This window comes from Falco biarmicus, chromosome 2 (assembly GCF_023638135.1).
Source record: "Falco biarmicus isolate bFalBia1 chromosome 2, bFalBia1.pri, whole genome shotgun sequence".
In the NCBI taxonomy this organism is placed as follows: Eukaryota; Metazoa; Chordata; class Aves; order Falconiformes; family Falconidae; genus Falco; species Falco biarmicus.
The window spans coordinates 27,736,775-27,762,439 of record NC_079289.1 but is presented as its reverse complement, the minus strand read 5'-3'; the positions used below and the strand labels follow the sequence as shown (position 1 = coordinate 27,762,439).

The 25,665-nt window shown below is 35.9% G+C and overlaps 1 protein-coding gene across 9 annotated transcripts in view; it reads left to right on the top strand.

The window, feature by feature from the left end:
• Window positions 1-279: 279 nt before the first annotated feature.
• POSTN (periostin) overlaps window positions 280-25,665 on the top strand; it is a 38,084-nt gene continuing 12,698 nt past the window's right edge. For 2 of the 9 annotated variants that reach the window (XM_056328830.1, XM_056328834.1), the window contains exons 1-16: window positions 280-504; window positions 2,014-2,112; window positions 9,024-9,088; window positions 10,415-10,572; window positions 11,210-11,374; window positions 12,191-12,337; window positions 14,907-15,048; window positions 16,243-16,455; window positions 16,610-16,744; window positions 17,612-17,760; window positions 18,285-18,421; window positions 19,183-19,313; window positions 22,148-22,278; window positions 22,454-22,556; window positions 22,892-22,959; window positions 23,549-23,594. In XM_056328830.1, the coding sequence (XP_056184805.1) occupies window positions 383-504; window positions 2,014-2,112; window positions 9,024-9,088; window positions 10,415-10,572; window positions 11,210-11,374; window positions 12,191-12,337; window positions 14,907-15,048; window positions 16,243-16,455; window positions 16,610-16,744; window positions 17,612-17,760; window positions 18,285-18,421; window positions 19,183-19,313; window positions 22,148-22,278; window positions 22,454-22,556; window positions 22,892-22,959; window positions 23,549-23,594 (2,011 nt within the window). In that variant the 5' untranslated portion in view covers window positions 280-382. The remainder of the gene's footprint in view (window positions 505-2,013; window positions 2,113-9,023; window positions 9,089-10,414; window positions 10,573-11,209; window positions 11,375-12,190; window positions 12,338-14,906; window positions 15,049-16,242; window positions 16,456-16,609; window positions 16,745-17,611; window positions 17,761-18,284; window positions 18,422-19,182; window positions 19,314-22,147; window positions 22,279-22,453; window positions 22,557-22,891; window positions 22,960-23,548; window positions 23,595-25,665) is intronic. The other 7 variants (XM_056328835.1, XM_056328836.1, XM_056328838.1 and 4 more) reach the window with 5 other exon arrangements.

Genomic DNA, 25,665 nt, shown 5'->3' with positions numbered 1-25,665 from the left:
GGTTTGAACAAAACCACACGCAATGATCACAACCTCTGGATGCTTCAGTGCTATAAATACTAAATCATAAGTCAAAAATCTAAACTTCTCAAACTTTCTCTGCTGTTGTGTCAGCAGAATAAAATGCTAAGCCTTCTGTAATAAGGACGAAATCAGTCAATAGGGGATTAAAAAGACTGGTTTATGTGGTTAATATATGGTACTAATTTAGGTTACTGAAGCTGGCAGCAAAAGCTGTTGTTCTAAGGAGGGTGGTACAAAGTTTCAGGTTGATCCTGTGGTTCCCTCCCACCACCTTCCAACATGTATATAAATTGTCAGTTCTCCAGACCCTTTGCCAGTTCTCTCTTCTAGACTTGCCAGAAGCAACAGAGGACTAAAGATGACGATCTTTTTCTTATTCACCTTTTCCACTTTTTTGTTGTCTGCTTTTGAACAAGCAGCTGCTTCTGCTCACTATGACAAGATTTTAGCTCATAGTCGAATAAGGGCGCGTGATCAAGGGTAAGTAACTGGGTTTTATTTCTATTTTTAAAAGGAGCTTGTTAATCTTTATTATCTCCTTTCTTCTTGCATTATATTAAATGTGATTTTTCATTATGAATTTTTACTATTATTCAAGTAGAACTTTCTTTCACAATTAAATTTACAAGAATTGTTCCTAAAGAAAAAGCTTTCTGAGGAGTTTCAAAAGGAGACAAAATACTGTTAAAATGTCATAAAATGTGAAAAAATCTAAAATCACTACTTCTCAATGAATAAAATACATGCATTTTAGAATCGGTGAAGTTAATTACAGTTCACAGTTGATGGAATGTCAGAAATGTTTAATATATGGTTTCAAATGTTTGAATAAAGTTGACACTTATCCCACAGTATTTTCTCTCTTTATTCCAACCTAAAGGAAATAATGAACTCTATTTAAATGCTTTCTACCACGGCAATGTATACTGGGAGCTCCTTGTAAAACTTAGTTCCCACTAAGGCAATGCAGCAAGCTGCTCGGCAGGGTACCCAAAAGACAATGCTTACAAGCCAGGCTGCTCAGAGACATGCAAATAGTTTGAACAGCTGGTGTCAGGGAGACACATGTGCCTAAACATATTTTCCTTTGGTCTTCTTAAATAAAAAAACGTTCTGTGAATAACAATTGCTTACCATCCTGTCGTCCATTGTTGAATTCCCTCTTGCCTGCTGTTCACACACTGAGCTTTTCAAATAGAAAAAGTTTACTGGCTTCCTGCTGATGTAAAATATATGTTCTAAGTTTTGAACTAATGAATGGTTTTAATTGTAGAAGTATAGAAACTAGTGACAAATGCCTTTGCTCTATGGAATGTGACCTTAAGAAATTCCTCTTCTGTACACCATCATGCTAAGGAGCAAGTATTCCTTATTTGAAAACTGTGACTCCTTTTATTTACATGCCAATTTACCCTTTGGTCCCCAGTAATTCCCAGAATGTTTACTTAGGTGCCTGTGGTACTCCAAATGGTTGGTAATCAAAATAGCTGATAGATTTACAGAAGACAGGGTTTTCCTCAACATGAAGAACAAAGCACTTTTTTTCCTCCTATTTCCCCATGACCTTCAGCTGCACAGATGTGTACAAGACAAAAACTGTAATGGAAAGAGCCTGATGGTATTCACAGCTCAGCCCCTGGTGGCTGGTAATTAATTCACTTTACAGGGGGAAGGGAGAAATGTAAGGCATATTGAGACTTGACTAGGCACAGCTGGTGGTCACTGCCCATCAGAGACAGAGGGTCAAACCAAAATGGAAGGAAATCTTCTGTCCCTGCTGGGAGGGTGGGCTTGCCAAGGAACCCAACTGGGCAGTACTGGGACCTTGCACTGTGGTTGGTTGAAAACACACCTGCCCTGGGAACTGAAGCCAGATGTTAACTTCTTACCGTTGCTTAACAGAAATAGTATTTGCTGTGATTTTATATAGAACGTTTCCAAAGATGTACAGAAACTTCTTTTTAAAATGTTTCTCACTCACACCCATAGCCCACATGTCTGTGCCCTTCAGCAAGTTATGGGAACAAAAAGGAAATACTTCAGCACCTGTAGAAACTGGTACCAGGGAGCCATCTGTGGAAAGAAAGCGTAAGTATGCTTTGTTTCAAAACTATTCCCCATTCATTGAGATAATATAATGTACAATTAGAAAACTCTCATTTTTTCAGAGTCAAACTGTTTCTTTCAAATGCAGACACAGGAAGAATTCAGTTCATAATTTTACAGGGTTACAGCTTCTCTTTAGCTACTTCTAAAACCACCTGGATAACTGATCCAATAATTATCGCCAAAAATAATCACAAAAGGAGTAGAAAGATTGAAAGTGACAGCATAGTATATAGCCTTTTTTAGGTTTCAGGAGTTCAAAGTATTAGCTTTGGCAGTACTTCTCTGATTCAAGTATTTATAGCTCTATTTTAAACATGAAGAGATCTGAGTTTACGTGACATATCCAAAACCACAGAGGTATCTAATAGGCCAATTGTGAAAAGAACTCAGCACTACCCAACAGAGCTGTGTGCTCAGACCATGTATCCACAAGGGAAAAAGAAATCAGAATGTGGCTGTGGATACAGATTAAATCTGGGTGAGTTTGGCATTCATTTGAAATTGTGTGTGTATTTCAATTGTCAGTTTTCAGAACACACGTCATTGCCTTCTCTGTGATAAAATGTCGAAGTCACTGCTGCTTTGTCAGCTATAGAGCAGCTTCAGAATGTAAACATATGCAAAATCCCAAGTCCTGAACTTATCTACTCCACTTGCCACTTAGAATGAAGTAATTTAATGGGAACTGACATTGTTTACCCAATATAATAAACTGATGTTTTTCTCATGTACCACAATTTCTCTTGCTGTTATGCAATTACTTGGATAATTTTCTCAGCAATTGTCACAGGAAATCATTATTTTTCTCCTCCACTATCCTCTTACAGGGTCCAAATAGGTCTGGGGTGACATTTTCAGAAAGGCTTGAGTGAACAGGGAGTCCAAGCTTCAATTCCAGCTCTTGTCTTTGGATATTAGGAGTCTCTTAGTCAAAGCCTATAAAACTCTTCCAAACACCCAAGTAATATTTCAGTACAGAATTTGAATAGTCACTGAGAGATTGTGTGCCCTAAGACATAAACATATGTTGATACATGTTGCATATTATAAGTATGAAGAGCTTAACTCCACTGAAAAGTAAGATGTACTCTTAAAACTTTCCCAATGAACATGAACCACTGGTTTAGATGTTAATGTAATGTGGAATAGAGATTTTTTGGGGTTTGTGCCAAAGGCTTCCTTAACAGAGCTTAATAGAAGAAAAATACCCACAGTGTTAGCAACGTAAGCCAGTTGAAGGTGATTCGCTTTGTAAACAAGCTCTTAAATTCTCTTGAAAACGTTTTTCTGATCAACAATAATTCATTAAATAAACTAGACAGAAAAACTGGAACAAGAAGCGACTGATAATTTTCAATGTTAGTCACAATTTTATTCTCCTGATTGTCAGAGTAATGAGTAAATAAGATCCACATTTTCCAGTTCATTCTTTAGGTTAAAAAAAGTGTTTCTAAACATAGAAGCAATAATAAATTCTGGGAAATGTATCTCTACATATATTTGACTTTAAACAATTACACATAGCTCACATTGAGTCAAACTGAGCTTTTCCAAACAGAATACTTTCAAGTTAAAACTGCAACTACAAGAATTTGTTAAATGTATGAAATTCATTGAACAGTTCTTTACAGCAAGTTGCAGAATTCTATGTTGACAAAGAATTAAGTCCAGACACAACCTAAGTTTGTGCTGGGAAATGGGGGGGAGCACAAAAAATGATGCAGAGTATGTATGCATCACTAGCAGTGCTAATATGGCTACAGTCTCTCCTGCTCTCTTCAGTGTGTCTGCATATATGACACTTTCATAACTAAAAAAGTCTCCTTCTCCTATTTATTATTTTCATTTTTTTTAAAGCCAGCTTTACGTTTTGTTTCATTTTTCAGCTGTTCTGGCTGACAATTATGTTCATGGTCCTTTTTGAGCATGATCCCTATACTTACTAATGTAAAAGCGATTAAGATTCCAAAATTATTACTTTTGTGAGAAAAATGGCTCTAATAATGATTTTATCACTTTTAAAATCAAACATGTAAATCAGACAGTAGTCAGACAAGGACCTGAAATGGGTTTGGATTGTGGTTTCTACAGCTCCTCTTGGGTGTCTTAGGCTTTTCATTTTTTGAGGTTTCTGAAAGATGCTACATGTCATAACACAGTGTTGCAAAGGATCCTTAGGAAAAAGACCAAGGGAAGATGTAGTAGTAGGAAGGTGGGTTTTTTTTCCATTTTCTTGCTAAGAAAATGTTTTCAGTGCTCTGACAGCATTCCATAAATAAATAGAGCTGAGTTATACTTCTGATACAGCGAGACACTGATTCCAGCACATGGTCTTGTCTTTCAAGTGCTGCTATGGCTTTGAAGTCTCAACTCTAAAGTCAGTCTGGACATGAAGAATGATACCATGGCCCCACCAGAGCTGAGGGAAAGACCTGATTTTCATGGGCCAAGCTGTCACATTTAGTTTTCTGTTACTGTAAACTTTATTGGTTACTAAATAGTGTTTAAGGAGGTAGAAGAAAGTAACAGCAGTAAATTAGAGTAGACATAGCATAAATCATGATGAACATCCTACCCACACAAGCAATCTGATTATTCTAAATGCCTAGAAGTTTCTTTGGAATGTAATTGACTGTCTGGAATCCTAACCAGTCTCTCCTCTCCTGATTTTTGATTTTTTTTTTTTATAAGCAAATCCAGGCAGATTAGAAGTAATTTTTCATACTGACTGCAGGGTTTTATGCATTTGATGATGGTAATAATGATCGATTTCCAGTCAAACTAGACCGTGTGTGGTTATTTGCCCCACCTCTACCTTCAGTTTTTTTCAGGACCCATAGGTTTATAGTTTTTATCAGAATCTTTCCTTCTCCTCCAGATGGCATTCCTTCTCCTCCAGATGGCATTATAATACTGACTTCCCTTTTACTTCAGTGGACATGCTACTAGTCATTCAAAATACTTCACCTTTTGAGCAAAGTCTGCCATACCACTGACTTCTTTGGCACTACATTTTATTCTGCTGCAGACATATTGGAAAGAAGGGTATTTCCTGAGGATTATTTAGACTGAAACTTGCGTATTCTCAAAGTCAGTTTTGGAATACAACCTACTCCTGTGGTTTTATTCCTAGATAGCTGTCACGTCTTCCCATGAGAGAGAGTCTGCTCTCAGCACAAATCTGACAGGGAATTCATTATTTTGGTGAGCTCCAGAACTAAAATGAGTTATGCAGTGGTAGATACCTTCATGTGTCAGGAAAAGTAGCCTGAAGCAACAGGCAGATTGGACTTATTGAACTAAAGTCAGGTGGTGACTTTGTTCTCTTCACTGACTAGAATTTAGAGGAATGTAAGCTGTAAAACATTTTACAGAGTCTGTGTAAGGCTGTAAGCAAGAAGCCTGTTACAGCCAACTGCAGGAAAATATTGAGCAGTGAGGCTGGGGGGATTTGAGCATGAGAATCTACGCATCACACCACCTACCTTCTTCTTCCTCTTTTAACACTCCTACTGTTGTACAAGCACTCACAGAGCAAGGCTGGAGGTGGAAAACAGCGTGTGTGAGAGAGTGAGTTAAGTCATAAAACTCCTAAGGGGCTTTTTTTGTGTGGATGTACTGGAACATCTGTTATAACTTAGTCTTAACTGTTAATGGGAGTTTTATACTCTGTATGCAAAACAGAAATGCAGACGTGACTCAAGAGGTTACTGTAACACGAATGCTAATCCAAAGGACAATGGTTCTTCTCATGTTAGTATGTCCATGTTAACAAGTCCTCCCTAACTTGTAATATATAGTCAATAAAATGTTAATTTGTACACTTTCTATCCTCTACTGTAAATTTCCAATTGGGATGCAACTTAAAGATTTGCTAAAATCAGTCTATGGGACCAGAAGTCTTTCCACTGTTTCACTGTAGTATTTTATCTCCATGCCAGCAAGGAGTAGAAACAGATGAGTCACAGAGCTGATCTGAATAAACTGAAAACTGGCTCTGTTAGCCAAGAATAACAAGGATTTAAGGTAGTGTTGCCATGCCCCCTTTTTCCTTTGGAATATACTTCTTTGGATCAGGTCAGAACAATTTTGTGCTACAAAAGCCCAACCAAACAAAAAAACACCACTCAAAAAAAAAACCAAACCAACCAAAAAAACCCCCACCAAACACACACACCCACCAAAAAAAAAATTCCAAAAACTCTAAAAATTCAAGAATGCTTTTTTGCAAACATCTTTAAAAAAAACCCCACCAAACAAAAAAAACCAACCACCAACCAAACACAAAAAACCCCAAAAAACCAAAACACCAAAAATCAAGCATTGCTTGTTATCTGAATTACTGCTTTCTTCACTTGGGCACCATCTTATATTGAACTAGCAGAGAGATACAGATGAGGATAACATGGGGTGAGATGGTACTTCCCCTGTGTACTGTGTCTATAGACAGGTGGTGCTGAGGAACTGCATCTTGCACTGAGTTTTAGCTGGTTCTAATCTTATTGTGGGATCCTCCATACAGATCTTTTTTCTCCCATTCCATGCTTCTCACTACATTTTGAATACAGCTGATACATGGACCTTCTAATTGCAGTCAGTTGTAAGGGAATATGAATACTGTAAGTGGGAACTTACAGTAACCCTTGCTGACTTAAAAAAAAAAATCAACAAAACCCTGAGTTGTACATAACAATTTAGATAGCAGAAAAAAATCACTGATCTTGTAATGCTTGGCTGAAGAAGCATTTTCATTCTTAACTGTGTTGTTCAGCCAATTTTCTGCCTTTCATTAATTGTGTCATTTTTGGACATGGTAAGAAGACTAAACTTGCCATGTCTTATTCTATGCTTATAATTCAGCTTCCTCTTTTATTTTTTCCAAAAGCTAAGTAATACTGCAATATTTCATAGCTGCTCACGGGGTGAGTGGGAGAGATTTTCTATCCCATGGAAGGAAGAAATATTTTCTCATGACAAAGCATTTTACACAGCTGGGAGAACATTTTGACTCCTATTTTACTACACAGTTTTCTTTAATCAGACCTTTTTTTTTTTTATTAGCTTCTGGCAGGGATGCAACAAGAAGGAAGAGTATAAGGTTAATTCCCTTATTAGTTAGAAAATCTTAGCCTAAACTGTATGCTATTCTTCCATCGCCAGGCAACAGCCATTCAGTGAATTGCTTTAAAGAAAGAGATCTATTGAAAAGTACTATACAAATGCTTTCAGTATATGGCTCCTCAGTTGAAAAGATGCACATGGCAGAAGGATGAATATCTCATCTGTGTATACGTATATGAGGGAATGGAGACAAAATATTTTCATAGCACAGAGAAATGAAAGACTAAGTTGTTTTTTTTTAAAAAAAACTCTTTAATCTTCACCAGCTCTATCAGATTGCTGTCAAATACAGAATTACAATCCTCACTTTTAAAAGAATGCTTTGTAATGCTATTGTTCTTCCAGTCTACTTTCATTTTTCAATGTCTTCAAGTAGTTTGGATGTTGAAGGTCTTAAGTCCAACTTTTCATTTGAATAAGCTGTTCATTTTAATGTGTTTGTGGTTAATGTTTTGTTAGTGTAGGAAAAATGAAAGAAGTGTACTCATCTGCCACGAAAGAGCCTACAGATTAAAAACTGGAATGTTGTGGTAGCAAAAACTGTCAAGGAATTAGTGTTCAGAATTCTAGCACTGCCAACATTGGCCATACCTATAAAAATAACTTCTGTAAAACCATGATGTTTTAATTTGTCATCCACAGTGTAGCATAATTTGAAAATATCAGAAATCTAATTTCTTAAGGTTTCTGTTTTAAACTTTGGTAATGTATAATTTGCTGGCATTCCCTCTCTCAAGGAGCCAAAATCAGCTCTGTGATAACTTTAATGAATTTGCACTTTCATGTAAGAAAGGAGAATTTGTCAAGCAGTTCTATGGTAGAGCTTTTATTTCTGTCATATTAATCAAGAAGACATTATAACTTATAAGACTATCAATGCTAAATTGAATGTTACAATATAGAATTATCAGTTAGCCCTGGTTCACTGTTATGTATAGCTTATACCTATTAAAGAAGAATACTTTATTTGCATCATTATATAACAGCTCCTGGTCCCTGGTATTGCTAAATACTATGTATGCTGTGATGACATACTTTTTTTAACTCTGTTTTTGACTTGTATTCTGGTTTTCACCCTCACTACATCTACAGTGAACTTCCCCTTGTGTCCATCCACCCTGTCTTCTTCTCTATAACCTGCTTTATGTCTGTCCGTTACTAGATCTCTCCCTCACTCCTGAGCTTTTTCAAAGACTTCCTTGAAAAACTGAGGCTCTAACATTCTACTTTCTATCACCATACAATCCACAGGACCTTGTCCTAAATACCTGTTTAGTCCCTAGATCCAATATGTACTTTTGTCATTTTAATTTCTGTTTGGGTAATTTATTTTTTTTTCTTTTTCCTTTACAGCCCTGCTGCCACTAGGTTTTATCAATGTCCTCACTTTCTTTATTTTTACCTTTCTTCAATCCCATCGAATCTTTTCAAGATAGACAGTTCATTTACTTTTCTTCAGCTGCTGTTCTAGTCACATAATCTTTTAATAACTCTAATTGAGTTCCACATCCCCTCCCATGTTCCTTCCTAGGACTTAAACTTAATGATGACAGTCACTCCATAAATTCAAAAGCCTTACAATTTGTAAAATATAACCAATTTTTGGTCTATAAAGAAAAGGCTGAATGATAAAAAAGGGATGAAGGTCTGGAGAGTGTGTACATAGCAATGAAAAATTAATAATAAAAAGTTAAAAATTAGAATTAGCTAAAAAAAGTATACACTTGTCCTGTATATGATTTAATTGTGCTTTTATCTATATCCCACAGAACTGTCTTGTATGAGTGCTGTCCTGGCTATATGAAGATGGATGGTATGAGAGGATGTCCTGCAGGTACAAGTTTATTTTCATATGGATGAGTTAGTATATGAGAACCATTACAATATAGGAGACTTTCAAAGGTCATCTTGAGAAATAATTGCCTTTTTTAAAGATTTACTGCCTAAGAATACACAGCTTCATTTGCATACAGTTAAATTGCACACCGTTAAAAATCAGCCAGCACTGAATTTCATCATGCAGTTGAAGTTTCCCAGCTCCTTCCAGTTGTTGGACTGGAGAGAAATTATAGTGTCTGCAGTTCCCAAAGCTGCTGAAGTTTTATTCCTATTCCCATCACACTCAAGAATAACCTAAAGCATACCAGTGAGGTCAGAAACCCAGGGCATGAGGTGTGGCATATTTAAATTCTGTTTATTCCTTTTCTTGAGAAGACTTGAATATTATTTACCGAAAGTGTTATAGGTTTTAAATAAATATTAAAATAATTTTTTATTCCTTTAAATTAAAGAGTGAAAATAAAGACAGGAATTCTTGATTTCTTCTATTTGTGCTATTCTGTTTTGCATAAATAAAATTAATTGCAGCAGGGAAGAGTACCCTGAGAAAGAATATAGTTTATAACTTTAGATCCTTACATCTGAAATAATCATTTTAAATTCAATGATAGTTAGTCAAACCTAAGGCAGAGTTCAGTTTGTTCAGGTGAATTAATCTCACTGTAGATGTTTACATTAGGGTGAGGTCAGTCACACTCTAGAATTGCCTGTTTCTCTCCATGACCATAAGAAAAGCCAAGAAAAACTAGTTCACTTGCAGATTCCTCACTTCTAGATGCCTGTCTCCATGTAGCAGTGCTTCAACTGTGAGACTATGGCCATTCTTATTCTCTGGATGAAACGATACATGCACAAAACAAACACACTGGCAGAAGAGCAAGAGGTCTCACAAGAATTCTGGTCCACCATGACCAAATAACACTTATTTCATTGCAATTTTTGTGATTTAGATGGAAGTTACTCCTGTCCTCAATAGGTAGCCTTCCATTTCAGGTTGGGTTGGCACAAACCAAGACAACTCTTCTAAAGAAAACATTACAGCATTTGGTTTCATCTGATCTAATTTTTCATTAAGAAAAAAAAAAAAAAAAAGCCAACAACCAACAACAATAAAACAAATAAAAACCCAAGCAAATATGTTTGGATGGTTTTTGAGTATGTTGACAATGGAATTTTAATCCAAGCACATTGTTGTAATATTGTATTAAACATTTTCTAAAAGGCAATATTATTGTCCAACCAAAAGAAACAAAGTAGATTTGATTGTGAGAAACTGAGTGACTGAAGAGTTTACAGTATTCCTATCTCACGTTTATTTTAGTTGCTCCTATTGATCATGTTTACGGTACCCTTGGTATTGTGGGAGCTACCTCCACGCAGCAGTATTCAGACATATCAAAGCTGAGAGAAGAGATTGAGGGACGAGGATCATTCACTTTCTTTGCACCAAGCAATGAAGCCTGGGAGCAATTAAGTACAGTAAGTGTGTGTGTGCACGTGCGTGTGCATGTGCATGTGTTAAAGTGTCTTTCACCTAATGTTTTAGCTGTAACAGCTAGCCTATGATAAGGTAGACTACAAACAATATTGATATTTTAGATATAAAAGGACATTACCATATAATAAAATAATTTGCATGTTTAACTCATTGCTGAAGCTAGAGTCTGAAATTTTTTTCAGGAGTACTAAGCAACTATAAGTTTTTTCTTATTTATTGCATGACATTATTATTGCATGACAAATATTAATATTGTTAGTGTTGCTGTGTTTTGAGGAAAGAGACTGGAATTCCAGCAACTGCATGATGTAGAGTATAATTGTACTTTGCCAGCAATTCAGGTGTCCTACCTTTAGTGATGTTTTTATTTAAAAAAATACTGAATCAAAGCTCCTCCAATGACTTTGTGATGAGACCTTATCTTCTATTTGTGAGTAAATCAGACTAAACCATCGTTTAAGTAGAGCCAGATTGCTAGGTATCAAAGTTGTGTCTCCTAACAGGAGATATCCATTGTTGAATATTGAAAGCATACGTTAAGGTAAAGCAATCGATACATTTTCCTTACTGGAAGAATGTTTTGAAGCTTCTAATTCATTAAATTCTTTTATTCTTCAGGAAATTCACAGGAATTTGATTGACAATGTAAATATTGAACTGTATAACGCTCTCCACCACCACATGGTAAACAAGCGTATGTTAACAAAAGATCTTAAGAATGGCATGACTCTGGTGTCTATGTATAATGACCAGAAATTGCTTATTAACCATTATCCTAATGGGGTAAGTCTGGTCTCTTTTTCTTTTTTCCTAATATAATTTTACAGTTATAGCTGAATTTTTTCCTCTATTTCCTTGTACAGCTAAGAAAATCCATTATACAAAGTTCAACATCTAGCAAGTCAGTTGCCACTGATAATACATTTTCTCCTGAAGAAATTTTGTCTGCTGTGTAGACTAATCACTGAGAAAGAATTAATGAACATGTGCTGTTTGCTGTTTAGAAATCAAAGTTCAAACTCTTCCTAAAAGACTAAGCCTTCTGTGGCCAAAAAGGATCATAACAATTCTGAGAGCAAAATCTACTATTAATCTTCATGTGTTTACAAAATAATATTAAATCAGATCTCTTATTTGAATTGGATGCACAGTAGAAGCATTTAAGATTGTAGGGAACACACATTCAGTGTTTGGTTGGAAAAAAACCTTCATTTTTATAAATGTTATAAGTGTCCCTGTTAAGTCACTCATCTTTCTTGCCTTAAGTGCATCTAAATGTTTATGTTGGATACAGTTTACATCAGTAAAAACTGATACAATCACCATATTAACCAGATAGGGAAAACAAATCTGAATAATTGCAATAAGAAATAAAACATGAATATGAAATCAGAGTAGCCTGAATAAATCTGCTACTAGCTTTCCAGAAGCTTAGTTTGCCTTTCAAATCTTAGGTTTTACTTAAAAAATCCAAAAACTGAAAGAACAATAGTGAATATATAATATACAGTACATGAATTGCCAATCTGTAAGAATCAAATTCCAAGTATATAATAAAATTAATGCTTAATCTTCTACTACTTGATTCTTCAAATCTAGGTTGTTACCGTTAACTGTGCCAGGATCATCCATGGCAACCAGATTGCTACCAATGGTGTTGTTCATGTCATTGATCGTGTCCTGACGGCTGTTGGAAATACCGTTCAAGATTTCATTGAAGTTGAGGATGATCTTTCATCTCTTAGAGTAAGACAAGAATAAAAATGCTTCTCTGGTCTTTTAGGTTTTTGCTTCCTTTATTTTTTTTGTGTTTGTTTCCCACCCCTCCCCCCATATGTGTATGATACCTGGAAGTAAGAAGGATTAGTTCAGTAAGAGACAGAAATAAAGTTAAGAACTCCAGTTAATATTGCAAGACTAGCTATATAAAAAAGCAAACGATATTTTACATAGGGAGTCTGCTTCTGATCTTTTGTGGATCAGAGAAGATTATGTCAATAGGACAGGATGTGTCCCTCTACATGGAAAAGTGTCTTCCCTTCAAATACAAAGGTAATGAAATGTGTGAACGTAAGTTACAGTGTCTGGTGCTAGATAAATATGAATAATTTCAATGAACAACAGAAAAATTTAAAAAAACCAAACAAATTCCAGAACCTAACTAACAACAACTTTCAGAACACCAGTAGATAATGTGTAGGAAGGATTTTTCTTGCAGAGAGGAAGTAGATATTTTTCTGTCCAATTTTCTAATTTCTCTTTCTGGAGAATGTATCTGCTTAGTGTAATGGGATTTCATGCTGCACATATTAAAAAAAAAAAAAGCCACAGTTTTGCAGATAGCTTTTATTCTTTTCCCTCTTCCATGTCCTCAAAAAATAATAATAAAAAAAATTGAATGCAACAGCATGAAGGTGGAAAAGATCCTCTGAATCCTTTAAATCAAGCCCATGACAGTCATAGGCAACCTCATCATTTAAACCCCTTAAAAAAATTAATATAAAAACCAAGCATTTCTAGTCTCCAGCTGAAAAAGAAGCCCTATCTATTTCATTTTTTCCTGTGTAATCTTTGTTGTATCTCTTCTATTTGGATTTAACTTCTGTGAACTTTAAGCAGACATTATCACTTAATCCTAGATAAGGTTTTACCTATTCCTATTATATTAATTTGCATACCTCCCTAACTCTGCTTGAAAAAAATCTTACTGGTTTCCAGGATACATGCTATCATCATGCTTGGGTTTTTTTTCAGTTGCATCACATTGCACTTAACTTTCTGACTTTTCAAAGGATGTAAGCCCCTGTTTATAACACATATACCTGCTAATTCCTGTGTGTATGCTTTTGCACTTCATACTGCTTTGATGACTTTGGCCCCAAAAGATAATGTGCTAATGAAACCATTAAGCAAAATCAGTCCTAAGACTAATATGACATTACTTTGAGGATGGTTATTCGCATCTTCCAGATTGCGGATTTCTCACATGTACTTTATCTTTCTGTCTTACATTGAGCTAATAGTATTTCAAATTTAACTCAGCAAATTTTTTAGTCAATTCCACATGTGTTCAGTTTTACATATGTTCTTCTGGCAAATCTGTTCATAATTTATATTGGCATACTCTATCATATAACCCTTTAAAGCATCATATATTCTCACAATATCTTTGATTACTTTTCCTGCATAGTTCTTTTTCTTCAGAATTCGATTCTAATGAGCACAGGATGTAGCTGCCAAAGAAATACATATTGTTATAGTATTTTCTTTTAAGATTGATCTGATAATGGAAACACCCAAATTGTGAGGTTGTACAGATGAGATTTATAAGCAACTTAAGAAAATTTATTTAAGGAATAAGAGAGAAATTACATTTTTAGAAAAACATTGAATTGGGTTTTATTTAGTTCTGACTGCTTACCTCTTCATCACAAGAAGGTAGAAAATTTTTCATCAATTGTGTTTAACTTTTCTTTTTTAATGTCCAGGCCTGTGTACCACATTAGGGATTAAAAACCTGGAGAAAAATTTTCCTGACCTCAAATCTTAAGATAGAATAGAATAGTTCAGTGGGAAGGGACCTATGATTGTCATCTAGTATGATTGCCTGACCAATTCAAGGCTGACCAGAAGATAAAGCATGGTATTAGAACATTGTCCAAATGTCTTTTAAACTGACAGGCTTGGGGCATTGACCACCTCTCTAGGAAGCCTGTTCTAGTGTTTTGCCATGCTTTCCTAATGTCCAGGCTGAACCTCCCCTGATGCAGCTTTGAACCATTCCTATGCACCCTGCACTAGATACCAGGGAGAAGAGCTCAGCACCTTGCTCTCCACTTCCCCTCCTCAGGAAGCTGCACAGAGCAATGAGACCACCCCTCAGCCTCCTGTTGTGATTCAAAAACTCCTCCTAGTATTTAAACAAATTAGTCATACACCTGTAATAAATTTTTATTATTTATGGGGCAAATCATTAGCTTTGCTAGACTATTGCTTTCATCTAATTTGCTAAAACCTCTATGTTCAAACTTTTCATTTAAAAATTTAGTCCATAATAAAAATTTATACTCTGCTGTCACCCCTATGCAAATGTATTGATTGCTATTTAATTTAAGTGCTAAATTAAGGTGCTAACTCAGTGTATCAAGATGCATTTCCCCCACTAAATTAACTTTCTATTACTTTTTGTCAATTCATTTTTTCATCTTTCTGTAACACTGATCTCAGTCTAGTACCTGTGGTCATTAGGTGAAACTAGACAATGTATTCTGGTAATATTTTAAACAACCAATATTAAAATAAATTTATTTTCTAGGCTGCTGCCATCACATCAGATGTCTTGGATATTCTTGGAAAGCCTGGTCATTACACACTCTTTGCTCCTACTAATGAAGCTTTTGAACGACTTCCAAGGGGGGTTTTAGAAAGGATCATGGGTGACAAGGTGGCTTCTGAAGGTATGTAACATTTTTTGCAAATGAGAAATACAGGTGAGTGGATCAGAAGATAAAAACTACATTATCCTAGTGACTGAAGTTGAGCACCTGTACTCTCATATATAAAGGAAGAATTATTTCTTCTGTCTGATTTTTCCACTTACTAAAGATTCAAAGTCACTGAAAACTTAATTTCCAAAACAGTTGAAAAGAAACTGAAAATATAGGTACATCGATGTTTTTAAGAGTTCAGCTGCATAGCTCTGATAGAGATTCCTGTCTCTAGCAATGCAGGGATATCTGAATGTGGAATTCTTCCATAGCTTTCTTATGAACAGTTTTTTCATACAAAAAAGACATGTTCTTCTAAAAGGCAAGCTCTGCCCTGCAAGTTGAACTGAATTTATACTATGTATTCTGACAAACTGTAACAGTCAGCACACTTATTCTTCTGAGAACTACAATAAAACTAATAGCTGAATCAGTCTGTTATGTGGACAGTAAGGCAATGGACCACTTAGAAATGGAAGGCTCATTTATGAGTTCCACTGCACTAAACGAGTTCTCCGTCATTTCATTGTAGCCTGGTTAAGTCACTGTGCAGTATCTCAATGGAGAATGATGAAGAGGGGGGTCTGGACTAATTTTAATGTGAGACAATAACTAAAAATAGAATCCTGAAAAAACATGACATTTTTGTTGTGGTGTGTTTTTTGGTTTGGTTATTTTTTTCCCACTTTATCTTCAGGAGGTTTTGGCTGATTATTTTGGTACCCACAGAGTACACTGAATCTTACTTGTATAGTAAGTCATAACAAAAAATAAATCTGGAGTCGACATTGCATAGCCTATAAAGTTTTGTACTCACAGGCCCATTTGGAGCATATCATGCTCGGTCACCCAGTTATATACTCTGTTACACAGAGATCGCAGCATAACCGGTATATTCTCATAATGCAAGGGATGCCAAAGATTTTTTACCATAGATATTGTTTAAAGGCCTACAGTATCAATTCTCATATAAATAACTTCCAACAAAATATCTATGAATGTAAATAAGCAAATATGATGGATAAGCTAGTAAGCTATTGAAAATAGTGTAAATGTAATAATGTAATAATTTATTCCACACCTATATATGAATATTATACATGTATATATATGAATATATGTGTCCAAACACCTATATATGAATTTCCTGCTCTTTTCTCACAGCTCTCGTGAAGTTCCATATCTTAAATACTCTCCAGTGCTCTGAAGCCATCACAGGTGGAGCTGTCTATGAAACCTTGGAAGGAAACACAGTTGAAGTTGGTTGTGATGGTGAAAGTCTGACTGTGAATGGAGTGAAGATGGTGAAACGCAAAGATATTGTGACAAGCAATGGTGTTATCCATCTCATTGATGAAGTGCTAATTCCTGATTCTGGTCAGTGATGTGTATGAAAATCTTACACTGAAGATGTTTTCTATGATCTTACCTAAATTACTTGTTATATTGGTATGGATAAGCATGAGAATCCAAATCAGGAAAAGGAATAAACTGTGTTTTAAAATACCTTTTCCTATTCTTTTATTTGCAGCCAAGCAAGTCATTGAGCTTGGGGGTGCCCAGCAGACTACTTTTACAGACCTGGTAGCACAGCTAGGACTGGCATCTTCTCTAAGACCAGAAGGCCAATACACTCTCCTGGCACCTCTGAATGGTGCTTTCTCAGGTTAGTAGCCTTAAAAGATTATGCTTTGAATGTCAAAATAAACAAGAATATTTGCTACCCTGATAGTTTTCCAAATAAGCCCCAGTACTTGTTCTAAGTCTCAAGGAAAGAGCCCTAGAGAAACAGAGATACTTCATGCTTCCAAAATACATACCATGCAGAAAGACAAAACAAGCCTAACTACCAGGGCGCACAGCTTATTTTTAGTGATACCGTTTGTTAATGGAAATAGTATCACTAAAATAAGGTAGAAAATATGCATGCACAGACAGATTGTGGGAAAGGAAATATATTAATGAACTGCCAGTTCCCTTAATCATTAAATTCACAATTTATATATTTGTAAAAAATTTATACAAGAAGTTTGGTATTTTCCAGTACATTAAAGCAGAGAAAAACTCATACAAATATACTATAAAAAAAAAAGGTGTTTGCATATTTGAATAAGTGACCACAAGGGCATCCTGCCCTTCCCCCAAGAATGTGAGTGTTGACTCATCACCACAGAAGTGCATTTGGAAAGGTTTTAAGGTGCACATACATAAAGGAAAAGTTGTAATAAGAACTTCAGCAGTAATACAGAAGATGGAGCAGGCCCGCATATAAATCACTAGCCATATTATTTATATTAATTAATCAGAGCTATGTCAAGAGTTAATGACTGAATTTAAGGAATGACAGTTTGCAGAAACCCCTTAACAATTCATTTTCTGTGTACACAGAAGAAAGTACAAACCTTAACTCAAGCATTTCAAAGAAAGAGTCAGTATTTCCATGGTCTTTTAATATAGCATTCACAGTTAACCTTACTTAAATGACAATTCACTATATAAATCATTATATATTAATGTTTAAATGGCTTTGTAGATGACACCTTAAGGATGGATCAACGCCTTCTTAAAACGATCCTGCAGAATCACATTGTAAAAGTGAAAGTTGGGCTCAATGAACTGTACAATGGACAAGAGCTGGAGACAATTGGAGGAAAAGTGCTTAGAGTCTTTGTGTATCGCACAGTAAGTGAATGGGGCTTTCTAACAACACATATCCCAACCATGAGAATGGAAAATCGTGACAGAATAGATGGTGAAGTTGAATGAAACCTCCAACATTTACTGCTATGACTATCTAGCAACAATTTTCAAGCCATTAAGCTAGGAAAAAAATAAAAATAAATATCTTTATTGATGGAAACTTTGGTTGCATGGAAGACTTTTCAGGAAAAGGAAACAGGATTCCAGATTTGACACTCCAATAGCAACAAATTTTTAAAGCTATTTTTTAGAACTAATTAAGAACATTCTCAAGGGAAATTTGTTTGGAAATGTTTACACCATATAAACTTAGTCCAAATTTTGCTGCTTTTGCTTTCTCAAGCTATTGCCTGTCAAGAATACACAATTTCACTGTAGGAAGTACATATGAATATAATTTTTAAATTTAGGAGCCTGTTGGGAAGTGTGCATCCATCTAATATTATCAAATATATATAAGTGATTATCATTGTGTGAATAGCTCCACTTGTTTCTCTTTTAATCAGGCTGTATGTATTGAAAATTCATGCATGGTCAGAGGAAGTAAAGAAGGAAGGAATGGTTTTATTCACATCTTCAGACAGATCATCAATCCAGCAGAAAAGACATTGCATGAAATGCTGAGAAATGATAAACGTTTTAGGTGAGTAGCAGTTTTGACAGCACTGAGACTTTCCTACAAGGTGTAATTATGTGTACGACACAGCAAGTCTGAGAAATGGACTTGTGGACTGTGCGTTGTTGGATTTTGGGGGGCAGGGAGGTCAGGGAAGGGATTATTACTTCCTCCTCTTAAAAAAAAAAAAGAAAAAAGAAGAGGGGGTAGGAAAGAAAAAATAAAATGGTTCTCCTCCAGCTGTGTGCTGAAAGAGTTCCTAGACTTTATGCTAGAATGGTTGTTTGCAGCACATAGGAGTCAGTAAAACGCCAGAATGAGAGGAGTATGAGGACTAGCTGGATTGCATGATACATTCAGAACTATAAATGCCGCAGAGCCTGGAGGTTTAATTAATCAGTACAATTCCATATGGGTGCAACATGATTGCATACCCTTCCAGTACATAGTTCTGTTCCCTTCCTGCAAGTATCTCGATACTCCTAGAGACAGCAACAACCCTTGGCACCCCCCTGCTTCATCTCTTTGATGTGTGTGCGTGGGGGGGGGGTTATTTGATGAATTCTGCTCTCATCCAGGCTTCTAATATTTTTCTCAAATCCATTTTCCTCAGTTTGCTACTCTTTTTTCTCATTCCCCTCCCCCACTGTCTATTTCTGGGAAATAATGACAGTGCTTGAAGATTGATGCACTATCAGAAAACATGAGGGAAAAAAGCACCTGGATCCGAGTATAGTTACCACATTTCAACAGAATATATTTGTGGTTTGTCTGTCTATTGTAAACAGCACTTTCCTCAGTCTGGTGAAAGCTGCAGATTTAGATGATGTTCTGTCACGGCCTGGAGAATGGACTCTCTTTGTTCCAACTAACGATGCCTTTAAAGGTTTGACTGATGACGATAAGGATATATTGATAAGTAAGTACCATAAGAAAACTAGAGCAAATGTATGATCTATAGGAAAAGTGGCTAGTGCACTTTGTACACAAAAGCTATCTGATAAAACAGTTTACCTTTTGCATAGAGCAGGTCATAGGACCTCCCTAAATTAATTCTTTCTTGGGGGCTAGAGGAAATATCTTTTTGGAAATATGCATCCAACCTGAATTTAAAATTAAATTTCAATCCTTAAGGTATTATTCCAAGGTGTAATTATCGTCAAAGTTAAAAATCTTCATTCATTTAATTAGCTTCAACTTTTCATCACTAAACCTTGCTATAGACATTTTTAAATTGAAAAGTCTTTCCTATCAGATTTCTTTTCTGGTTGTGACCATTGCATTAAAAGCTATGTAGTATTGACTTTCCTTTCTTTCCTTTACTTTCTGCTTTCTGCCTCCACCCAGTGATCTCTGATATTACCTGTGCACTACAAGTTAAATATTGAATATATTTTGCTAAATGCCAGTTTATGTAATTTCTTTCCATCTTACACTTTTCAACTCTGGAATTATGTAGATTTTTCACAAGATTTAAAAGTAATTTCTTTAATGTCATGCTTTATTTCCATAAGTTAAGAAATGCACAGTGAATATTTTAAATTTCCTATAGAATTTCCCACTAGAGGGGTAGACTGTGGCCACAGCACTATAGATATTTTTAGTATATTTGAGAGTAATAGACCCATGCCAGATTCACAAGTGCAGGAGTGGTTGCCTTGAATCCCACATCCAGAAGGTCAGTCGCATTTTCTGTTCCTGAACTTTTCAGATCAAAGTTTGAAGAGATGAAGTCGAATCACATGAAACCTTAATGACTTCAAAGAGTCCAGCTCAAAGCACCGATAAGCAGAAATCCCAGCTCTATACAGCCTTTAACCCACTAATGAGTCACTATGATTTTGAATTATCTCTTCAGCCATTTAAAATTACAATAGTCATATAAATTACCTTCCAGTGTAGTGTGTCTCTAGTGACTAACAGTGAATTAGCAGATAGCCTAAATGACTAATGTTAGATAGCTACATAATGAATTTAAGCTTGTCTCAAGGCTGTGAAGTAACTTGATAAATGCTATTATTCTGTTTTTATTGGACTATATAGTTACTAACTAAGACTGAGTTTATCAAATCTATTATTTTTATCTTTGGTTCACAACTTGACTTTGTAGCCAAGTGCCATGGTATTTTGGAATATTTCTATAATTAAAAATACACTTATATGCCATTCTGCTTTTCAAGGGGCTTTATGTTCTACTTTTTCCTATGATTCTGACTCAGTTTCTACTTACTTTCCTTGGTAGATGAGATTTTAGTCTACCTCCCTATCCTTTTGCAGCAGAAAGTCCATTTCTTGTCTTGTAAGTGAGATTCTTGTAAGCAGAGATTACTTTCTGGAATTCTGTCTCGGCTTTCTTTAAAGGCATTATGTTGATTTCACCATAAAAATTAAACCTTAGAATATGTAAATTTTGAAGGACTATAAAGAAATACTTTATTTGTAAGACAGGCAGAAAACAAAGATTATTGTAGCCAGTAACCATTGTGGCAGAAAACAAAGGTAAGCAGTTTGTGAAAACAGCTTTTGAATGGTCATGCTTAGGCTTTGTGTATAACTTGATGCTGTTTATGAATGGTCCAGTCACAAAATCTGAGTGCTGATTTTAGTAGGAAGAAAAAGAGCATTTAATTTCATTTCAGTAGTAAAGTGAATTCCAGTAAAATAAGTCATCAAAGCAAAAAGCAGAAAAAGGAAAATGTTCACTGAAAGACATACCAGGAAAAACTTATAACCAGACAGTATTTCCACTGCAGTTTCATCAAGGCTGAAAGTCCTATTAACAATCAACATCAGCATGTAATGTTAACATGAAACTTGTAACAGAACAGTCAATATTCCACGTAATGGCACATGTATTTCAAAACTGCTCTGCTTGGTACCCTGCCTCCTGGGGAGATTATGGGTATTCCTACAGCCTATCCTATGACTGAATCTCCATGGACCCAGAGCACCAGACAGCCTTGTCAGGACACCAGCTTGGGCTCCAGAATCCATTTCCATTTAAGACAATTTTGGAAATGTTGAGTTTTTTCTTTTCTTCCTAAATAAAAATGTCAAACTTTGAAATATGAGAAACATCCCTAGAATAGAGGTTTTTCCCTTTTCCCAGCTTCTCCAAGCTGCATCTGGTCTCTGTAAGAACAGAGAAAAACAGCACTCTAAAAGACTTCTTTTCTGCCTGAAGTAAATATCAACTCCCTCCTTCCCCAGATGGGAAAAGATGTGTGTATATAAAGAGTTGTGAGTTATCCCCAGTCATCTCAAAAGCATGTTACGACAAGAGAAAAATTATATTAATTGTTAGCTATGGTTACCTTTAATTGCAGCTATGTTAAGGCTGGAGTTTGTCTAGTAGCTTGGTGAAATTTCATATTGCTCACTGCTTAGTGGTCCTGAAATCATTGTGTTTGTGAATGCTTTGTGAAGCATAGTTAAGAAAAGGGCAAAAAATCTGATTAGATGTGCAAGCAAATAAGAGAAAATAATATAGAAAAATAAGAAAATGCTGACTCCTTTTCTGTTCTTTTGCTTGAAAGTTCTCATAATGTCTATGTTTATGTTCTAAGAACCTTTTTGTCATGTGATTGTTTTTTCCCCTTTATCATCATCTTAACAGACTAAATTGTATGTGCTCATGATAGTTTCGTTCATACTGTGCCTAGTTCTGGCTCAAGTCTGTGTGAATCCTTAAAATTTCCAGAAAGAATTATACATTACCATTTAATTTTTAATTCTACTTTTCTTTTTAAATAGGAGACAAAAATGCTCTCAGGAATATTCTTCTTTACCACTTGACACAAGGAGTATTCATTGGAAGTGGCTTTGAGCCTGAGGTGACAAACATTCTTAAAACCATCCAAGGAGGGAAACTCTACTTGAAAACAGTTACGTGTTGAAAAAAAAAAAAAGTCTTTTTGATACAGCCTTGTAACAGGGATTTGACATTTCACGTCTATCCATGTTGCAGAGTGGGCTGCACTTCTATGAATGCTATATTAAGGTTTGGGGATATTTTTTAATGTCGCTAATAACTTGTGGTCTCTTTTCATCCTATCCCAGGTAAATGATACTCTTCTGGTTAATGAACTGAAGTCAAGAGAATCTGATCTCATGGCAACCAATGGTGTCATTCATGTTATTGATAAACTCCTATATCCAGCAGGTGAGTATTAGTTCATGTAATTTATACACACTCTTCTGAATCTATTTACAAGTTATGCAGGTGCAATAACTTAAAAATGTTAATTCCTGTAAAAAGACAATTCGTATGTGGAAAAAGAAACAGCAAATTTACCTCACTACTGTTTTGTGTAAGAGCCTTGCTTGAAACCATGGCAACTCTGAAATTCTGTGAAAGTTAAATATGTGGAAGACAAGATGCTGTAGGCTATCTTTTCCAGTGGTATAAGTGCACACATACATCTCCTGATCACTGTAAATGGAATTAAAACGAACACAGATGTATGTTTACTCTTATATGCCTATTTATTTTGCCAGATCTGCCTGTTGGAAATGATCAGTTGCTTACAATCCTGAAGAAGTTGATTAAGTACATTCAAATTAAGGTACTCTTTAAATAATTATCCCTTCATCTTTTTGGCAGGATCTGTGAAATCATGTACATTATAATTCGTAAGTGATTCTCTCGTCCCTATGTTTCTTCAGCAGACAACATATTCAATAGCTCCCAGTTACCCAAATATAAAAATGAATGATACACTGCACTCAATAGTTAGAATGTATGTTTTTAACACCACATATCTGTAGAATATTTGTATTTGGATAACTCCAATGTGAACTGGCCCAAATCTGCTCTTTGTTTCAAGTACACTTTATCACTCCAGCAAAATAAATCACTTCTAAATCCTTGAGGCAATTTGTCTTTGAAGGAAATATTGAGTAAAAAAAAAATTAATGCTATGGCATTAAAACCACCAGCCTCAATAGCCTGTGGAGAAAAACAGGCACTCTTATCTAACTCAGCTAACCTCTTGAGATTATATTCTCCCTCAACAACGAATGAAAAGACCTTGAAAAATAGCATAGCTTAACTTTTACATCAATGAAGCAGAGAATCCTACCCCCATTCATTAGGAAACTAGAAGCCAAGTATACTTTCTTTTAAATTTTAAAATTACTTTTCTGTATTTATAGTTTGTTCGTGACAGTACCTTCAAAGAGATTCCACTGACGTTTTACAGTAAGTTCATTCTAAATACATCCAGATGGGTTTGAGATTGCTTTTTAAATCTTGCCAATTTCAATCTTGAATTGTAGATCTTTTTTTTTTTTTTTTCAATTAAAAAGAAAGAGAATTCTGGGAAAGTAAGATGTGCCCATGAATCACAGGAAGAGAAAGACTCAAATTAGAATGTTTCTGGCAGTTATGCTACTGTATGCATTTTCTTTCCTTTCCAGATGTTTGACAGGAAAGTAACCCTGAAGTAAGCTGTTCAAACTCTTTGGGGTAGGCAAGATACATATGGAAAATATTGTTTTCCAGTTTTTAGCCAAGGTTCAGTGTTTGGTGCGTAACAGACTTGTACTGTCTCTCTCTCCAAGATGTAACATTGTACTGTGCTGACTCTTCAAGATGTAGCATTGACCAAACTCTGCAATGAGATGCTTTCTTTTTCATTGATGTTTCTAGAGGGACAGAGTGCACCTGTTCCACTTGTTTCCCATATGTGCAAATATGAGGCTTGCATGAGAGGCAGTTGTTCTGACCATTTTCCTTTTAAGAAGTAAATGTAAAAAAGGAATAACTTGTTCTTTTGCAGCCTTTTTCAGGGTTTGCATTTAGTTTCTGAATAAAAAGTAGAACTGTTAAAACAACTGTTAGAAGACAAAGGTCCTCCTGAAGCTTTGGTTTTTGAGTTTTGAATTTAGGTACATGATAAAATTTCTATAGGATCTACTCACATTTCTCTGTAGAAATGGAAACCATCACATTAGACCTTTGAAAACAGAAAATGGATGCACTAAAGTTAAAAGACGCTTGGAACAAAAAATGCAATTATCTATTCTGATGGCAAGTTGAATATGAGTCAACAGTGTGCCCTGGCAGCCAAAAGGGCCAAGTGTTTCCTGGGGTGCATCAAACACAGTTTAGCTGGCCAGTCAAGATAGGTGATTGTCCCACTCTGCACTGGTGTGGCCCCACCTTGGGTATAGTGTGCAGTTTTGGGCACCTCAATACAAGAAGGACATCAAACTATTTGAGTCTGTCCAGAAGAGGACATCCAAGGTGGTGAAAGGTCTCAAGGGCAAGATTTATAAGGAGCATCTGAGGCCACTTGGTTTGTCCAGCTTAAAGAAGAGAAGGCTGAGGGGTAACCTCATCGCAGTCTACAACTTCAACAGGAACCACGGAGGGGGAGGTGCTGATCTCCCTCTGGTGACCAGTGATAGGACAGGAGGAAATGGGATGAAACTGTGTCAGTGGAAGTTCAGACTGAACCTTAGGAAAAGATGCTTCACCGAGAGGGTGGTTCATCACTGGAACAGGGTCCCCAGGGAAGTGGTCATGGCACCAAACCTGCCACAGTTCAAGGACCATCTGGACAGTCTTAGTCATATCATTTAGTTTTAGGTAGTCCCATGAGGAGAAGGAAGTTAAACTTGATGATCCTTATGGGTTCCTTCCAACTTGAGTTATTCTATGATTCTATCTCCAATGGCCAGCGAGAGTAGTGCAAGAAGCGATGTCTGTAAACTGAAGCAAAGAAGGTCAATGTCAGACATGAGGAAAGTTGTAACTGTTCATTTAGTTGAATGCAGGAACAGGAAAGCTGGGACCTCTACCAGTAAAGACTTCTCTACCAGTGAATGGATATGAGTCAAATAACAATCTATCAGAGATGTTCAATGAATACTAGAGTCTGTCTTAGGTATAGAGGAACAACTCCATCTTCCAAGGGCACCACACTTGTCCTCTTCATGATGTTCTATCAAGTGTAAGAGTAGTTCTGAATGTCAGAGGGTTTCCTCTGTTTACCAGGTTGGTTCCCTAATCAAAAGAAAAGGGCAAGATTTTAATTTGTGTCAGGGAATTGTGCAATTCTTTATGCAGGGAATTGTATGAGCCATTATTATTACGTAGCTTTCATAATCATGGGTTTCATGACCAGTGGGTTTCATAAGGCAGAAAGGCAAAGAGCACGCCAACAGACTTTGCCTGCAGATGACTTGTATACACCACCATTTAGTAACTAGAACAAAGATCTGTATTCTAAAACCTTTTGAGTTACTTTTCCATCCATTAATATCTG